Raw genomic sequence first — 16,057 nt, 5'->3', positions numbered from 1 at the left:
TTTCTTTCCCATTTGTCACGTCCCCGGGGCTGCGCGGAGAGCCGCGCCCGCGCACACGTGCGCGCCTTAGCCGGCGTGCCCCGCCCCGCCGCACGCCATTGGGCAGCAAAGTTCGCTGCCGGCGGCGGATTGGCTGAGGGCGGCCCGGGGCAGCCGCGGTCGCCAATGAAAGGCGCCGGTGGGGCAGCGCGCCCCGGGCGAGCGGCGGCCGCGGCGCGGGATGGAGCTGGGCCCCGGCCTGCAGAAGGTGGGTGCGGGCGGGGGGACCGGCCTCCTGGGGCGCCCCGTGGGGGGGCTCTTGCCTCCGCCCGGGGGGGGGCTGCGTGCGGCGGAGGGGCGGGCGCGAGCCGCGGTCAGCGGCGGCAGGGCTGGAAACGCGCGTGTGTGGCTTTACCTTTTAACCCCACTATCCCCTCGGCTCCCGGTGCTGCGGGGGGCCGGGGCTTCGGCGTGTCACGAGCGCGCGGGAGGTGCGCGGCCTCCGGCTGGGCGCGCATCTAACGCCGAGTGCCGCGGCCGCGCTCCCGTTCGTGCTGGCGTTTCCGTGGCTTGTGGCCGCCGAGGGGCCACCCTCGGCGGCTTGTGGCCCTCCATGGAGCGGGGCCCGAGGCAGCAGGCGCCAAGGAGGGGAATGTCGCAGGGCACGGGTATTACGTGGGTTACTAAATCCTCGGGGTTAAGGGCGAACGAAAGTGACCTCTGAAGTCGTTGGCTCGTTCCCGCATCGCGGTGGGGCAAGTCTAGCCGTGCGGCGCGGCCACGCAGGCACGCTCGGGGGCTGCCCGGCCGCCGCGTCCAACGATGCGTCTGGGTTTGCTCTTGCTTCTGTACAAGAAATCTACTTCAACCGAGCTCTTGCCGGAAAGGCAACTGTTTGTCGTCTAAGCTAACTCGCGTGGGACTCCGACCACCGCTGCTCTGAGCCTGTGTCCTCGCGGGGGGCTGCTTGGCTCCTTGCAGACCCTCTGGAAAGCGTTCGCGCCGCCTGCTGCGGCCGCCGAAGGCTTGCTTTCCCCAGGCCATCCCGGGGCTCTGCCACAGTGTCTTTTGGTGAGCAAAAGAACCAGAATAACTGAAACGCCCTCTTGGCATGGCCTTAAGCTGAATGGAAGGGATTTTAATTGCTAAATAAAAAACGTGTGGAATGGGTTGCGAGGGAGCAGCTGCTTTCACGACCTTACTTGCTGTACCTTTGTCACTGCATAATTAGGAGATGAGTTAAACCCTTAATGTCAGCGCTTCTCGGTTTCCACGTTGTTGTAATCCCATCACTCTTGATGCCAGATAGCCAGCCAGGCAGTGCTGAGCACCGTGCCCTGGGACGGGCCTCCATGGGTCTGCCAGGGCACAGGGACACCTCTGGATCTTCCTGGTGTGGAACAGCACCCGTTGCTATGAACATCTGTGAGTAGTTTCTTGCTGACACTGTCCTTGGAGGTCCCTGACTGTCAGGATGGGAAGGGTCAGTCTGTCTGTCTCCCAGGTGTAGCTCCATCTATCCCATTAGGTTTGAACTGTGCTATGGAAAACTTTTTGCTGGGTTCTGTGGAAAACTGGACACGCCTTGCAGGTGGCCCCGGGCAAACTTTGGTGTTTTGGCAGTGGGTGTCCCTTGCATGTGTTGCCATCTGGGTGGCTGGGGCTGTACCACGCACTCCCTGTGCTGCCCTCCCCTCAGCAGCATGGTGCTCCTGCTCTCCGCATGTCCTGCCTGAAATACCTGATCTCTGGGTGCGAGTGTGGGGTTCCTCCTTCCCTCCCTCCCCTCCTCCTTCCAGCTCTGACTGCTGTAAGTCTGGACTGGCTTCCAGTTGGCTGTTGGCCACAGGGACCCAGTCTGTGCTTGCCAGAGAGGGCAGGCTCCCTCTGTGCGGCACCACGGGGTAACCCTGTCCTACCAGGCATGTGGGGGGTGACCAGGGCATAGCAAAGACCTGCCAGGAAGGCCTCTTCTGGTGTGTTATCCCTAGAGACTCAGAGCAAGGTGTCCCCTGCCAGTGGGTCCCTGTTGCTGGTAACCCTTGGGCATGTGTGTAGGGTCCTGGCTGCTGCAACTCATGTGGGGAGGGCACTTTTCAGATGCCAGTTGAGGCCCTTGGGAAGCTCGTACCAGGCACTGAGTGGAGATCAGTCCCACAAGAGGGAAAACTGACCCCTTTTCATGGGCAACTACAGTTGTGGCTCATGTCGATGTTTGCTGGGCTGTGGTCAGTCTGTTGTCAGGCAGTAGCTCAATCCCTGCCTTGCCTGGAGCACTGCTCGTGGAGCTCAGGGATGTCATCAGGGTGAAGTCTCTGCCAGCAGCCCCAGGCTGCGGATCCCTTGTGGGAGGCAGTGGAGAAGCAGGGCTAGATGTGGGCAGCAAGGAGGGCTGAGCTAAGTCTGTGCTGCGGAGCAGAAATACACCCCAGCAAAGCCACAACTGCACTAGATGCATCTCCCAGGAGCTTCTCAAGCATTGTCCACAAGGGATGGAGTAGCGAGGCCACACAGCAGTGTCAGGTCTTACCAGGCACCTGAAAGACTCGCACATGCAGAAACCATCAGCGCCTTTCCAAAACATGTGGCTGCGTACTTGGCTCCCCTCGGTGGAAGGGTAAAGGACAAGGTGTCGTCTTTAACTGCAGCGTCAGTAAACTCTGAAGGGAGCAGCACAAACTGCTGGCAGTGGAAGGGCGTAGTTCTGCTGTGAGAGACCTTCTCATGGCTGCTCACGGGCAGGCAGTGCCGGGCGTAACCTCCCCTGCGTGGGGCGACGGAGGTGTGATGCCCAGTGTCTGTGTAATTGTTCTGACCAGCTGCCTGCCACCTGAACTGGAACCAGGCATGGTAGTGTAAGAAAGAAGTCCCGGCTAGTTTGCACTTCAGAAGGGATATGAAATGACATAATGAAAACAAGCTGAAAAATAATACAGACATTGGATCACTGTCTGAATAATATATGTCCAAAGACAAATGGGTGTCTTCACAGTAGACGGCTGTTTAATTTCCTGAATCAGGAGAAGGGCACTTTTTCTGGGCATGGGGTGGAATACTGTCAAATTTTAATTTGGTTTGGCAGTGTTGCACAACCAGTTCGAGCAAGTCGAGGAAGGCAAGTCTGGAACTCATTAGGGCTTGTTGCAAGGCCCTGAATTTGATTTTCAATCACTGTTGGGTTTAATTATTGTTGATGTCTTGCCTAGTGTATTATGGGATTCTTTCTGAGGAAATTAAAACAGCATGAGTGGGATGGCATTCTGTTTGGCAAATAGGTTGTTTAGATTAAATTCTAAATGGAGAGTTAAAATCCAAAACAAAGATAAAGCGTGATGGCTGGCATTTCGTGCATTACTGGAGCTGCTTCAGCTGGACTGCGCAGGCAGCGGGATTTGTGTACTGTTCTCACTAAATTCAGTCCATTTTTGTAGGGAGAGGAAAGTAACCCAATAAGCTGAAAGCACTGTTCAAAGCCAAGGTAAAGTTTACTTGGTTAATACAAATGTTGGTTCTTCAACTTTTTCTTTCTGCAGTTCTCTAGCATGCGTTCTTGCAAACATCCGAAGCGGACAGGCTGTGGGACAGGAAAAAAGCAGCGCTGCCGTTGTGATAAATCAGCGCCAGTGTATGCGGGGGTCTGGTTGACTCGGGCTCCCGGGGGCGCCAGAAGCCCCCCTTCTCCACCAGCAGTGTGTCTGGACACTTGAAGACTTCTCTGCATATAGCTGTAGATGTACATGGGAATGCTATTAAGGATTGGGAACTTGCCCTTCATAAAGTCCAACGATTCAGAGCTTTTTAACAAACTTGAGGAATATATTAGAGACTTGGCTTTTCCATTCATGTTTTCACAAGCTGTGTCCCCTGGTCAAGGTGCACGGGGTACCTGGGCTGAACCCCTAGCAGTGTTTTCGTCACAGCATGGCCAGTGCTCCATGACCATCTGCAGCACGTGGGTGGATGGCTGGCTTTGTGGGGAAGGATGCTCAGCTCCCAGATCATGGGGGCTGCACCCAGCAGTAGCCTGCTGCAGGACACATCTGTAAAATCTCTCTTCTGTCCAAAACCACTTTCAAGCAGTTTGGGCACACAGTGATAAAAATGGAGAACGCTGTAACCGCAGCGGGTGTGCCTGTGAAGCCATTGTGTTAGTTATTTCAACGTGCTAGTGCTCATTTGTGTAAACGCTGTTGGTAACTGTACAGGCAGTTTCACCTCTACTGTTGAAAGCTGGACCTCATAATTTTTAACAATTAGACCATCAAAAGTTACTTAGCCCTTGCAGGCTTCTTTTGTGTTTGCTATTTCTGGTTATAGTCTCCATTAACAGAAGCTCAGAGCTTCATTATGAGAAGTTGGTACCTTCTCTGTGAAGTCCCTGCTAGATGGACAAGGGGTTTGGCCCCCGTGTCGGTGGTGTGGCTTGTGGCTCGGGGGAGATGACTTGTCACCCCACGTGCTGCTGTTTGGAAGGTGGCATGTACTTGTGGGGCTGTACCCCTGCTCCAAGAACAGTGTCCTTGTGTTGGAGCTCAAGGGAGGAAGTGCTGCTGCAGCTGTCCCAGGAAAACAGATGTTGATCTGAATGCAGAAACCTGCTTAGCTCCCAACAAGCATTTATAGATATGAAATCATAAAGCAGCATATGGGTTAAAGAGTGTATTTGGGGATTTGGACTCAGAGCTAAATCAAGTCCCATAAAATACAATTTACAAGTTAAAAAATCCCTCTTGTCCTGCAGGGAGGCAGTGTCTGGAGTATTTGTTTAGGCTGAGGTGTTTTTCTCTTTTTGAAAAAAAGGAAATGCTGTATTTCAACTCTTCAGGAAAAGAGATATTTGGATGTCCTAGCTTGAAGCTATTGCTCTATTTAAAGATGGGGCTCAGAGAAAGGGAAAGATTGCAGGGCAGCTATTAGCAATTTTTGGAAGAGCAAGAGTTTCCTAATGCTGGTTACCAGCCTGATGCCTTGTACTTTTACCATCTCGCCTACTGTGAACCCTTTGACTTCATCCTCAGTTACTGAAAGCCTCTGAACTGCTACAGAGCCGTTACCTGCCTTGGCAATGGGGAGCTCTTTCCTCTTGCTGGGTATGCTGGTTTTGCACTCCCCTGCATGCCAGCGTCCGGGCTTTCCTGACCTGAATAGAAAGTGCATTAAAAGCAGTTGATACAACAGAAACGAATAGCAGCTTTGACTTAGTTGCTGACAGATACGGCATCGTAAATCGTCAGTGTTCAGCTCGCTAGGTGCAGTAGCTCAAACCCGTGCAGGAACAGCTGCTCTGAATTGGTCGGAGGCAAAGGAGAGGAAGGCCTGCTCTCCCTTGTCCTGCGGCGCTGGGTGGCCCTGGGGAATTAAAATAAGCACTAGTGAACAGGAGTGCATGCTGGCTGGCTCACCTGAAAGTCAAATAGTGCAAATACAAATAGTAGGGAAATGGAGGAGGATGGCTGAGTAGTAGGAAATAAGGAAAACAAAGGTCTTTTTCTGCTAGTATTTGTGGATGCTGTTAGCTGTACCTTTCAGACATGCAAAAATACATGCTTGTAGAAAAATGACTTCTGCTTATGCCTGCAATGTTAAAGTCTTGGTTAAGAGAAGCGCCAAAGCACTAAAGCAGCTGTGTGACTGTTGCAGACAAACTGCTGTGCAACTACCATTATTAATTTCTAGCACAGAAATTGTGTCTGTTGGAAGCTTTAAATGCTGGGGGTTTATTGCCTTACCCACTCAGACAACAGGCTAAATTCTGTCAAGATTAGGTTTCATGTAGTCTTTGGCAAATTATTCCTGATAGTGTTCCATTGGGAAGGAACAAATAGGAAGACAAATCTACTGTCATCTTATCAGAGGAACATAGGAAAGCAAATTTACCCGAAAGCATCGTGACTGGCTGTATCTGAGGAGCACAGCCCTTTGGCTTCTGCGTTAGGGTTCAGGGTGTTGCCAGCCACAAGGTGAGCTTGGAGTCATTCACTTGCTCTTTCTGAAGTCCCGGAAAGGTGTCACTCAAAAGCACCTCACCTTATTTTCCCCTCTGTGAGAGGCTAACTTGTGTCAAGTTTATGAAGCTCTAGTGGAAAGGGAAAAAAAAAAAAAATCCCCTGAGTTCCTCTCACACGTGCTGCCAAGCCTGCTCGGCCCACCAAAGCACAGCCATGAGCGCCAGCTACAGCAGGCGGCCTACAGGAGGGCAGCCAGCCGGCTCCGGTCGGCCATGTGTCTTGGTTACTACATCCTGATGCTCCGCACTGAGCAGTATTTCTCCTAGTTCAAAGTACCCGTCCTGGATCTGGACATTTAGGATGGGAACACAGACCTACGGCCCCAGAGGCTGGTGTGACAACTCCTCAGTAGCTGTCAGAGGGCTGCTGATACCTTTCCTCTTAAACACCTCATGCCTAAGCCTTTTTTTGCATCTTGCACAGCTGGATGGGCCTTTTGAGATTTTGGAGGGGTTTGTGAGAGTGGCCAGGTCCCACGGAAGACTTGGAGCTGATACAGGGGAGCTGCAGCGTGGGAAGGACGGGGTGAGGAGAGGGCTGGGTGGCCCAGGCCCACACATGCCTCTGCCTTTCGTGCGCGCTGCTGTGACAGGCCCGTGGGCCCATCTTCAGCTTTCTCCTGTCTGGTCTCTTCAGCAGTAAAACACAGGTAGCGCTGAGAAGACATTTAGGAGGAGTAAACTGGTGTTGTAAGAAATTTGATGGAAGCAGCTCCTGAAGTGCAACATGTCGGTGTTCTGAGGGACCCCCATTCCGGGTGCCATTCAGCACCTTCTCCTGAGGTGGGAAGGATGAAGCTGGCTCAGTGAAGGTAACTGATGATTGCAACGCTCACCTGAGCACGCCAGGCCTTAGCATAGCTGCTGATTGGTTAAATTTGGGTGGGTTCTTCCCATTCCATACACCTACTCACTCAGACTAAGTGTCTGAAGCACTGTCTTGCTTGTGGAAAAATAAATTCATCTTATTTTTCAAAGTTTGCCCTTCCCTTATCATTAATTCACACATTGTTAGGGGAGAAAGGAATGCTGCCAACTATGTGCTCTTGGAAGAGCAAGGTATTTGCAGAGGCTCTGGTTCTGCTGTATCTCTGTCATCCTGTAGGTTGAGATCTGGCAGCTCCATTGAATTACTTTTCTTGGATATCAGTGCCTTTGCCTGGTCTTTATGTTGCTAAAATAAAGGACAACAAACTTCTTACTCTGCAGAGTTTAATATCAATGAGTGCTTCTGGTATTCCTGATGATACCAATTCATTCACTGATGACTTAAATAAATCCTATAGAGAGAATTTGAGATGAAAGACAGTCTTTTGTAAGTGATTCCTCCCCCTGTGAGTGTGGTAATCTGGATAACTGATTGCTCAGAATCTGGCAGGGAAACAAATTGCTTTTAGGTCATGATTACAATAGAAGCTTTCTGTCTATGAAAACAAGAAGAAAACAAATCAACCCTTTGTTCTCAGTCAAAATGATAGTAGCAAATGTGTATATTGATTAATGCATGTCTAAAAATGGGGTTTTGCCCTTGCACAAATTCATTCCACTTGCAGACACTGTCATGGAGCCCCTTCTAAAATCCAGAAAAGCTTGTCCAGCACAGCGGTGAGTTTCCCACTCTGGAGGTAAACCCTCTTGCCTGGCTTCCAGCTGGTCCAAGCTATTTTGGACAGTTTTCTTCTGTGCTAGTACTGCGAGCTGAGTCCTGAGCATGCCTGAAACTGGACCTCACCAGACATCAGTTACAGTCCAGGACATTTGGTCATTAGCAGGAGAGAAAAAAATCAGCGTAATACCCACTATGTAGAACTACTGGGCAAGGTCAGCATGTTCCAGGAGTGGTAGTTCTGCTGCCTTGGCTCCTCCGCTCTGATGTACCAATGTCCCTAGTTCTGACAGTGACAAAGTGGGGAGAAAAATGGACATCCCCAGGAGCACCTCTAGAGCTAGCATTCTCCTTGGGCTTTAGTTGGTCCAGATGCTTTAGCTTTGACTTCCCCTTCCTTGTTGCATGTGAACTGCCAGGTTGTGTATGTCTGGGGTGAGTGACACTTCAGGGGCTGAGAGCAGAGCTGACATGTCAGACCAATGTCATACCTTGGCTCTGCTTGATTAGCAGAAGCGGCAAATGTCTTCCCTAATGAACGGCAGAGCAGTGAAACCAGGTAGGGCTCTTGCATCCAAGACTTCTGCAATATCTCTTCCAGCAGAGAGCCAAAATAAAGCCAAGATGACTCAGGCTGGACTACCTGTCCTTCAGCTGGGACATGGGTATTTTGTATCACTGGGGGCTTGTTTGTATCTCCCTTAACTCATCTTAAATGTACATTAAGACAACAGCTAGGTGGGGTGGCATCACTGGCTGTTGTGCACTCCCAAGCAGATGTCTGGGGCAGTGTTGGCTCCAACACGGGTACTCACAGTGAGCGGAGGTCAAGTCCTCTGCTTCTCTAGTTGCTGCCAGCACTTGGTCTCAGATGAGCAGCTGCTCTTCTTGCACTGGAGCAACACTCGCCCCAGGTCCTGTTCAGCACTGGATCCTGAGGAACAAGTCCACAAAAGAGCTTTTTGGAACTCTTCAGCTCTCCAGTGATGTCTTTTTGTGGGTAATTTTTCCCCAGAAGTTTGGGAGGCAGGTTTAATGAGAAGCAGGTGATCCCCTTCCTCAAGGAATTTATTAAGAGATTTTCCAAGATGGGAAAACTAGGAAAGTGCTGAGTGAGACAGATTGCCCATCCAAACTGTGAATTAAGGTGCCTGAGGCCAAGATCTTGAAAAGAAGTTTCTGCCACCCAGGCAAGTGTTGATTTGGGCTCTTCTGCATGATAAAAGGACCTTAACTCAGTATTTTAAGATTCCAAGTAATTGCTTGCTTAAATATTTAAACAAAGCTGTGGGTTTTTTTCTGACATATACAGCCTTTACTACTGGGACATTTAGGCCAAGTTTTCAGTGCTTTTGGTGTTTACCTGAAATTCTGGACCATCATTTTGGTTACACAAAAAATGAGGTTTGTTTTTTTTGGCATGCACTTCAATTGCACCTCGTGAATGCAGAGCTTTAGCAGATAGCTCAGCCTCCAGCATTGCTGTGCTGAAATGCAGGTGTGTTAGCATTACCTGCCCTTGGACTGTTAGCAATAACTGCCCTTGCACTTAAATGTATAGATGAAAGCTAGTCAAATGATTAAATTCAAGCAATCACCTGTGAGTTCAGATTTGTTAGACTGATGTGAACCTTCTGCCAGCATTGGAACCACTAAAGGGAAAAATGATCTTAGTAATTTGACCAGGTAACAGAGAATCTTATTCTTTCTAGTGCATCTGCTTTTCAGCTTGAATTAGGAAATGAAAATATGAATGAGACTATTTGACCTGGGTTTCTCATTAGTTCAGGGTAAATATTACCTAGGTGCTACCTTTACTATATATAGCTATTTGAGACTTTGATGCCTTAAAGACTCCCAGTAGTGTATGGAACAGTATGGGCTCAGAAATGGAGTAGTTCTAGTTACTACACAAATTGAGGGAGCAGCAAAGGATTTGTTTCATGGCTAGCACAACACTGTCCTGCCTTGCCTTAAAGTCAAGGCAACCTCATAATATTAATACCCTAGGCTTGGTCTCTGCGGTGGCTCTGTCCCTGCTGCTGGTGCCCTGTGGATTTGCAGAGGTCACTGACCCAAGTACTTGGCCTCACTGCCCGAGTGAAGAGCTCTGAAGGAAGCTTTGGGTGCAGCCTGGGCAGTGCCCCAGTTCAGCCCAGGGTGTCTGTGGGGCTGGGGCCTGCTTTGAATGACCAGTCCCAGGCCACCTGGCAGCAGGTGGGCTGGCCAGCTCTGTGCTGGAAGGCTTTGTGCTATCATGTCCCTGGGCATGCCAGAAAAAGCTTTTTCTGGCTAGCAGCTGATGTTGTGTGTTGCTGTGCTTTGAGGAAAGTTCAGAAGTCCCTGGCCTTGGTCAAACAGGCTGCTAGGTAGCCCACCTGTCTTAGAGAAGAGGCAACTGCGTGTATGCTGAGAAGGGACAGTTGGGTGCAGCACATGGTTGTGTATAGTAAGACAGTTGTAGCAAATCTGCCCTGCTGGACCCACAATAGGAAGGAAAATGTGACCAAAGAGGCTTTTTGTATGTACAGAGTCTGGCTCCATTCCTGCTTTTAACTAAAACCCAGCCCCTTGGATGTGCTACTATTTTGCTCTTGGGCTTGGCTGATTTTTCTCCTGCAGCCCATGTAAATATTTCTTAGTTTTAACTTACGATGGTGTCCCTTTCCAAAGCTTGCAGCATTCCCCTCGCTGGGATGCAGATACCTCTGTTACATGTAAACACTTACAGCCTCCAGTTGTTGGAAATACTTAAGGAATTTTGAGTTAGCTCCCTATTATTGTGCAAGCTTAGCTCTATTATAGTCAAATAATGACAACAAATTAATTGCTATCCATCTATATTCCTACACTCCTCAACAATTGTACTGAGCAAACTGGTCCCACCCATGTGAATATCATATGACTTTTCCCTTTTTCTTTTTTCAAGGCACTTTCTCAAAGTTAGAATTGTTAATTTCCAAAATTTGTTGCAGCTGTGGAGGAACCCCACCCAAAGTGTTCATGTGGTCCCTTAGCTTCACTTAAGCCATCTTCTGCCCTGGCTGTGATTTGTCAGGGTAGGGTATCAAATGCTGACACTGCAAGAGTCTTCCAGAGGCTGCACCGAAGGGTTTATCTTGAACTTGCCGTGGGTGCTGGAGGAGCAGTCTGCCTGTGAGGAGAGGTGAAATGAGGACCTCTGCCCTGAAGTGCTGTTGTGAGCTTGTAGTAACTTTTTGGAAACCAGCTTTTCCTCTTCCTTCCTAAAAAGGAGGAGAAAACATACTTGAGGTAGTTACGTGTCTCCATCGCCGTTTCTAGTCGCCAAATAAGGTGTTGTGCAATAAGCGCTTTTAGGATCCAGAAACCTCTACAGAAGCAGGAGGGCCCTGCTTCCCCTGTCCCTTCTGGAGCTGTGGCAGCTGGTCCCAAAAGCCCTTTTGGAGGCTGGAGAGCAGTGGGTGGCTCGTGCAGCCGTGCTGGGGAGGAGTAACGCTCTCATGGCATTACCCTTCAGCCCCCTTGAACCTGCTCTGATGGTGCCTGTGCTCTCTGCTGGCATTGAACGCAGTGACCTGGAGCCAGCGGAGTCCTGCCTCATCTCCCATCACTGCGAAGCTAACTCTTGGAGCAGGGTGTATGTTCTTAGAAGCTTTATGGGTCTTCAGCAGTCTTTGATTAATAACCGTGTTAGCCAAATTTGGCAAAAGTGAGCCCTATTTCAGGCCTGAGTTCCTCTGAGGATGCAGCTCTGGATTAATCAGTCAGCTGGGCTCCTGACCCTACAGGTCTGCTCCCCCCGCAGCAGCGGCGCGGTGGCCAGTGCTGCTGCTGACCAAAGGGATGTCCTCTTCTGGCTGGAGCTGCCCTGCCTTTTCATGTGGTGTGTAGTGTATGTGCAGCTAATGCTGAAACTGTCCTGCTAGGAGACACCCTGGCCTCTCAACGGTATTTGTTTCCCATCTGCAGGACTATTACAAACTTCTGATTAGACCAAGGTCCCTATGGATATGCAGGAGGAAGGAACTAAAGGTCTTCCAAGGGAGCGTGGTCTAAGCATCCCTTATCAGATAATAATCTCCTTACTTCAGTTATCCTTTTGCTACAGTGACTGATTTAGCAGCTGGAGCTGGCTCCACTTTCCTATTTCCACCTTGTTTTGTCACTTAACCAAGTCTGTGCTGTGGTCTTATGACCATGTAGCATGCTTCTGCTGGAGGTCAAAAGTAATTTATCAAGCCTGTCTTGACCCTGTGCCTTGTGCACTGCTGAAGAGGGATGGTGTAGGGAGCTGTCTCATAGCAAAAGAAAAGGAAGAAAGCTAAGCATCACCAAAAAGCAAGTGCTAAGCTCATGACTGCATTTCCCTTATTGGGTGTCAGCAAATTCTTCAGCAAAGGTGGGTGCTGCTGGCTGGGGGGACGAGGCTGGAGGCAGTGACACGGTCCCCTCAGGCATGTGCTTGGCTGCATTGGCTTTCAGTCTGTTGCTGTGCTTGATTGCCCTCATCTATCAAACTCACCAAGATCCTTAAAGGAAAGCAGAATATCGCTATGTGTTCTCGTGGCACTTGGTGGGTTAATCTGTGTGTTACAGACATTCGGTGGGACTTCCTGATTCTGCAATGGGCCTCAGATAAACCAGCCTCTCTGCAAAAGCAGCTGTTAGCAGAGGGTGGTAGGATGCTAGCTTTCCCTAGCTGGCTGCCTTGTAAGCTCTCTGAAAGTTTTATATTAACATTTTTTCTACTCAGTACTCCATAAAACAATGGGATCTCTCAGTGCCCAGGAGCAGAGTGCTGGAGCCACCCTGTACTTCTGTGGCTGTACAAAGCAGAGGTGTTGAATACGTCCCGACACACTTTGCTCCTTACTGCTCAGTACATCAGCCAGCTCCTTGCCGCCTGCGGGAGGATCTCAGCAGCCTTCCTGCCACTGAGCCTTTTGGCAGGGAGCTGCTTGTCACTAAAGCTTTAGACTGGGTGTGTGGAGACCACAAAAGCATGACAGCTAGTGGAGCTCTGTGTCCATATATATATCAAATTATACCTACGAGGAAAGTGCTTGTGCAACTCTAGAAGGGAGGAGATGTTTCTGTGGGCCTGTGCCTATGATAGCTAGTGTGTCTGAGCACTGGCATGTCCAAGTTCAGCCCATTTGTGGTCTAGAGGTTTGGCCTGTCTGCCTGTAGCATTAGCCTGGTTATTTCTAGAGAAGCCTTCACTGGGAAACACCTACATTTAGTCTGAAGTCTCCTCTTCATGGATATACTAAATCTCTGGAACTGAACTGGCTGTGAGGAGAGTGGAAGGAAGGATTTACAAGTCATGGATGTGAAAACACTGTTTTCTCCATGTGCCATTGAGGACAGTGCCCTTGCAACAAACTTAGTTGCCAAACTAGCTCCTGTAGACTGTTTGGCAAAGAGTCATTGGCCAAGTTGTGCTGGACTGGTCAGAGGGTGATGATACACCAGCAAAACCTTCTGGAGTCTCAGCTGAGCTGTGAATAGAGCAGACTGGTAGAGCTGGACCCAGACCTGCTCATAACTTCTAACCAGGGCTCCATCTCACCAGACCTGCCTTGAAAGCTCAGTGCTGCTTGCCAAAAGAGTCCTTAAACTCTAAAGCAAGTTGGAGCCATGTTTGGGTTTTTTCCTTGTCACTTGTCTTTATAGGCACTCTGTTTTCCAGCCACTGAGCAAACTTACCAGCGCCTAGAATGGCCCTGCTTTTGGTCAGTATGATAGTGAACCATGGTATTACTGGTGTATTCCTGAGATTGTTCAGAGATGTTTTTGTGGGTAGAACAGCTCAATTTCCTATAATTTCACTACCTAAGAATTTCCTCTGCACTGACTTGCTTTCTCTCCTTTAATAGCAAGAATGCTATAAGACACAAAGCCAAAACAGAAATCTTAATGTGTTGTATATCTAGTCATGGTGAGCAGAATTTGCTTTTCTTCCAAGCAGTTTGTTGACACAGGCTTTCTTTTTAAAGGCATTACAAATGTCTTCAAACTCTTTATCTTAAACTTTATCTCCTTGTTTAACACTGATGTTACCAAATGATCTTGAGCATAGGTAGAGTCTAAGATAGTTGGTGAGCATTTGTTTCATATTCTTACCGGGTTTGGGTTTTCTGCAGTGTCTTGTGTCTCTTTTTTAAAGAAATCTCCTTTTATGCATATTTGAGGAGCCAGAGTGGAGCTGTAACGAGAAGCTCCATATCTGGGCAGGAAGTCCTGCTGACCACGCAGCCTGAAAAACAGGCAGCAGCGCCTGTTATGCTTGGAGCAAGGACTAACGCTGTCCTCCAAGCAGAGATGTGGCTGTGCTTTGAGTTGTCACAGGGAGATGCTGCCTGGAGGGGTCTGAGCCTGCAGGGGAAGGCAATGCAGCAGTTGGTGGGTAAGTGCCCTGTCCCCATGTGGAGGGGTCTCAGGTGTGTTCACCCCGGCTGCTCCTGCTGCCTTGGCAGGGTCTGCCTGTGCCACAGGGGTGTCGCTGAGACTTCACGGGCTCACCTGAGCTGCCATCCCAGCACCTTCTCCTCCTGCTGGAGACCTACACCTCTGAGTGCAGAGAAGCCTGAGCCATCTCAGGAGCCATGTCTTGCCTTGAAGAGCCTCTCAATTTTCACATTGTTTCTGCCATATGTTTTCCCATAGCTCCAGACTTGTGGCTGGCTTGCATGGTGAGGAGCCTCACACTGCAAACAAGAGTTCCTGAGGCAATCTGGAGCTCCTGGTTGCAAAGGCATGTGGTCTGGTCCTGGCTAGAGCAGTGCAGAAATGAGGGCTGGTGACTAGACCTTCTGCACACATCTGAAGCTGAATATGGCCAAAATAATAGCTAGGGCTTTTTCAATTTAAGGAAATGGGTCCTCAGATTTTGTTGTATAACCCAAAGGCAAGAATCGCCTGTCAATGCCAACAGTGAAATGATAGCAGCAGTTTAAGAGTTGAGACTTTGCTGTATTAAATCTGATCCATTTTACTGTATTTGGGATGAGTAAATGTGTAACTGTGGTGAGACAACAGTGACAGTGCAAAAGCAATTTTGTGGGTGCTGGCAGAGGTGCTGTGCAGGGTCAGCGGCTGGAAAGGTGCAGCCTGCCTCACCTGGGCTGGTCCACGAGCCTTACAGAGGCAGCCTGTGCTGCAAGGTGCTCCTTGGGTCAGAGGTGCTTGTGGGACTCGTCCACCCATCTGTGAGCTGGCTGTTCAGCACATGGTGATGTGGGGTACCACCCGAATGATCCCAACTCTGCCAGCTCTTAGGCTTCAGGATGCTTGCCCTGCCCTTGGCAATGGGCAGTCATGCCCAAGCCATTGTGTGGCAGCAGCTGGAGTCAGGTAGGTGTCTAAAGCAGATCCAGCAGCCTGGCCACAGGTCTTCCAGCTAACTGGGGTGATGGGTGGTGCCAGCCTGCTCTGGAGAGTGGGAAGGAAGATGTTCTGGGGACTACTGATTCATGGTACTTCCATGGGGTTTAGACTGAGTGAAGAGCAGTTAACCTCACTTAAACTTGGACCTGGGACATGAAGCAGAAGTTGTATTTGGATAAGCAGAATAAATTACCAGGTTGAATAAATTACCAGGCTGAATAAATTACCAAGAAGGGGTCTTGTAAATGCTGAGGTAATAAAGTAAAATACTGGGCGTACGTATCAATGTGGAGGTCACAGGCTGGTGGCCACCCCCAATTATCTGAGAGTTCCTGCACTGACACTTGGACTGTGAAGCATCAGGTTGTCTTGGTGGGCATTCACATACTGGTTCTTGCTACTGACAATGCTTTTCCCTTTCCTTTCCCCCTTGTATGTAATGGAACTCTTCCAAATGAGTTTGTTTAATCCAGATGCTTGTATTTTAAATAAACAACCATTCATAGTCCCTTGCCTAAACTCAACTTCTGTCTGACTCGGATCAGAGTCAGTTAAAAAATCCCATCAGTTAGTAGGTATCTAGCACACAGTTCCAGAACTGGCAGGACTAAGTGGTCTGTGCTGGAATCTTAAATGTCTTTATCTGTTCTGGAGAGCTTGCACACAGCTGAAGAATCAAATGTCCCATTTCTCTGGATATTAGAGGCAGGGTGGAGTGTGTGTGCATGTTAAGACCATTTTTAAGATGTATTTTTATGAATTCCCAGGTTGAGAGGTCTCTTCACTGGCTTCAAGATACCTGGAAAAACTGCAGGTGAAAAATGAGGTGGAAGCTGAGGCACAAATGAAATGGCAGTCCCGTGGGTGAAGTGAGCTGAAATGGACCATTTAGTACCCTTTGGGCTGTGTTTCTCAAGGATGAGCAGCCTTGTATGGAGACTTAATAGTTCCGCACAAAAAGAATGTAACGGCTTGTCATCTACCTTAAAATTGGCAAACCAGCATCATGCTGTTTCTAGAACCATCTGTTCATGAAAGCTGTGTCCTTGCTAGCAGCACTGGGTTTTCCAAGTAAATGAAATGTCTTTCCTAAC

At 49.3% G+C, this 16,057-nt stretch overlaps 1 protein-coding gene across 1 annotated transcript in view; it reads left to right on the top strand.

Moving 5' to 3' along the window:
* Positions 1–220: 220 nt before the first annotated feature.
* LMCD1 (LIM and cysteine rich domains 1) overlaps positions 221–16,057 on the top strand; it is a gene marked incomplete at its 5' end in the record, with an annotated part of 33,731 nt that continues 17,894 nt past the window's right edge. Inside the window, one exon of the mRNA XM_082004441.1 lies at positions 221–247. Within this exon, the coding sequence (XP_081860567.1) occupies positions 221–247 (27 nt within the window). The remainder of the gene's footprint in view (positions 248–16,057) is intronic.

This window comes from Phaethon aethereus (assembly GCF_964289735.1).
Source record: "Phaethon aethereus genome assembly, chromosome: 11".
NCBI classification, from domain to species: domain Eukaryota; kingdom Metazoa; phylum Chordata; class Aves; order Phaethontiformes; family Phaethontidae; genus Phaethon; species Phaethon aethereus.
This window is presented reverse-complemented; position numbering and strand designations above follow the sequence as displayed.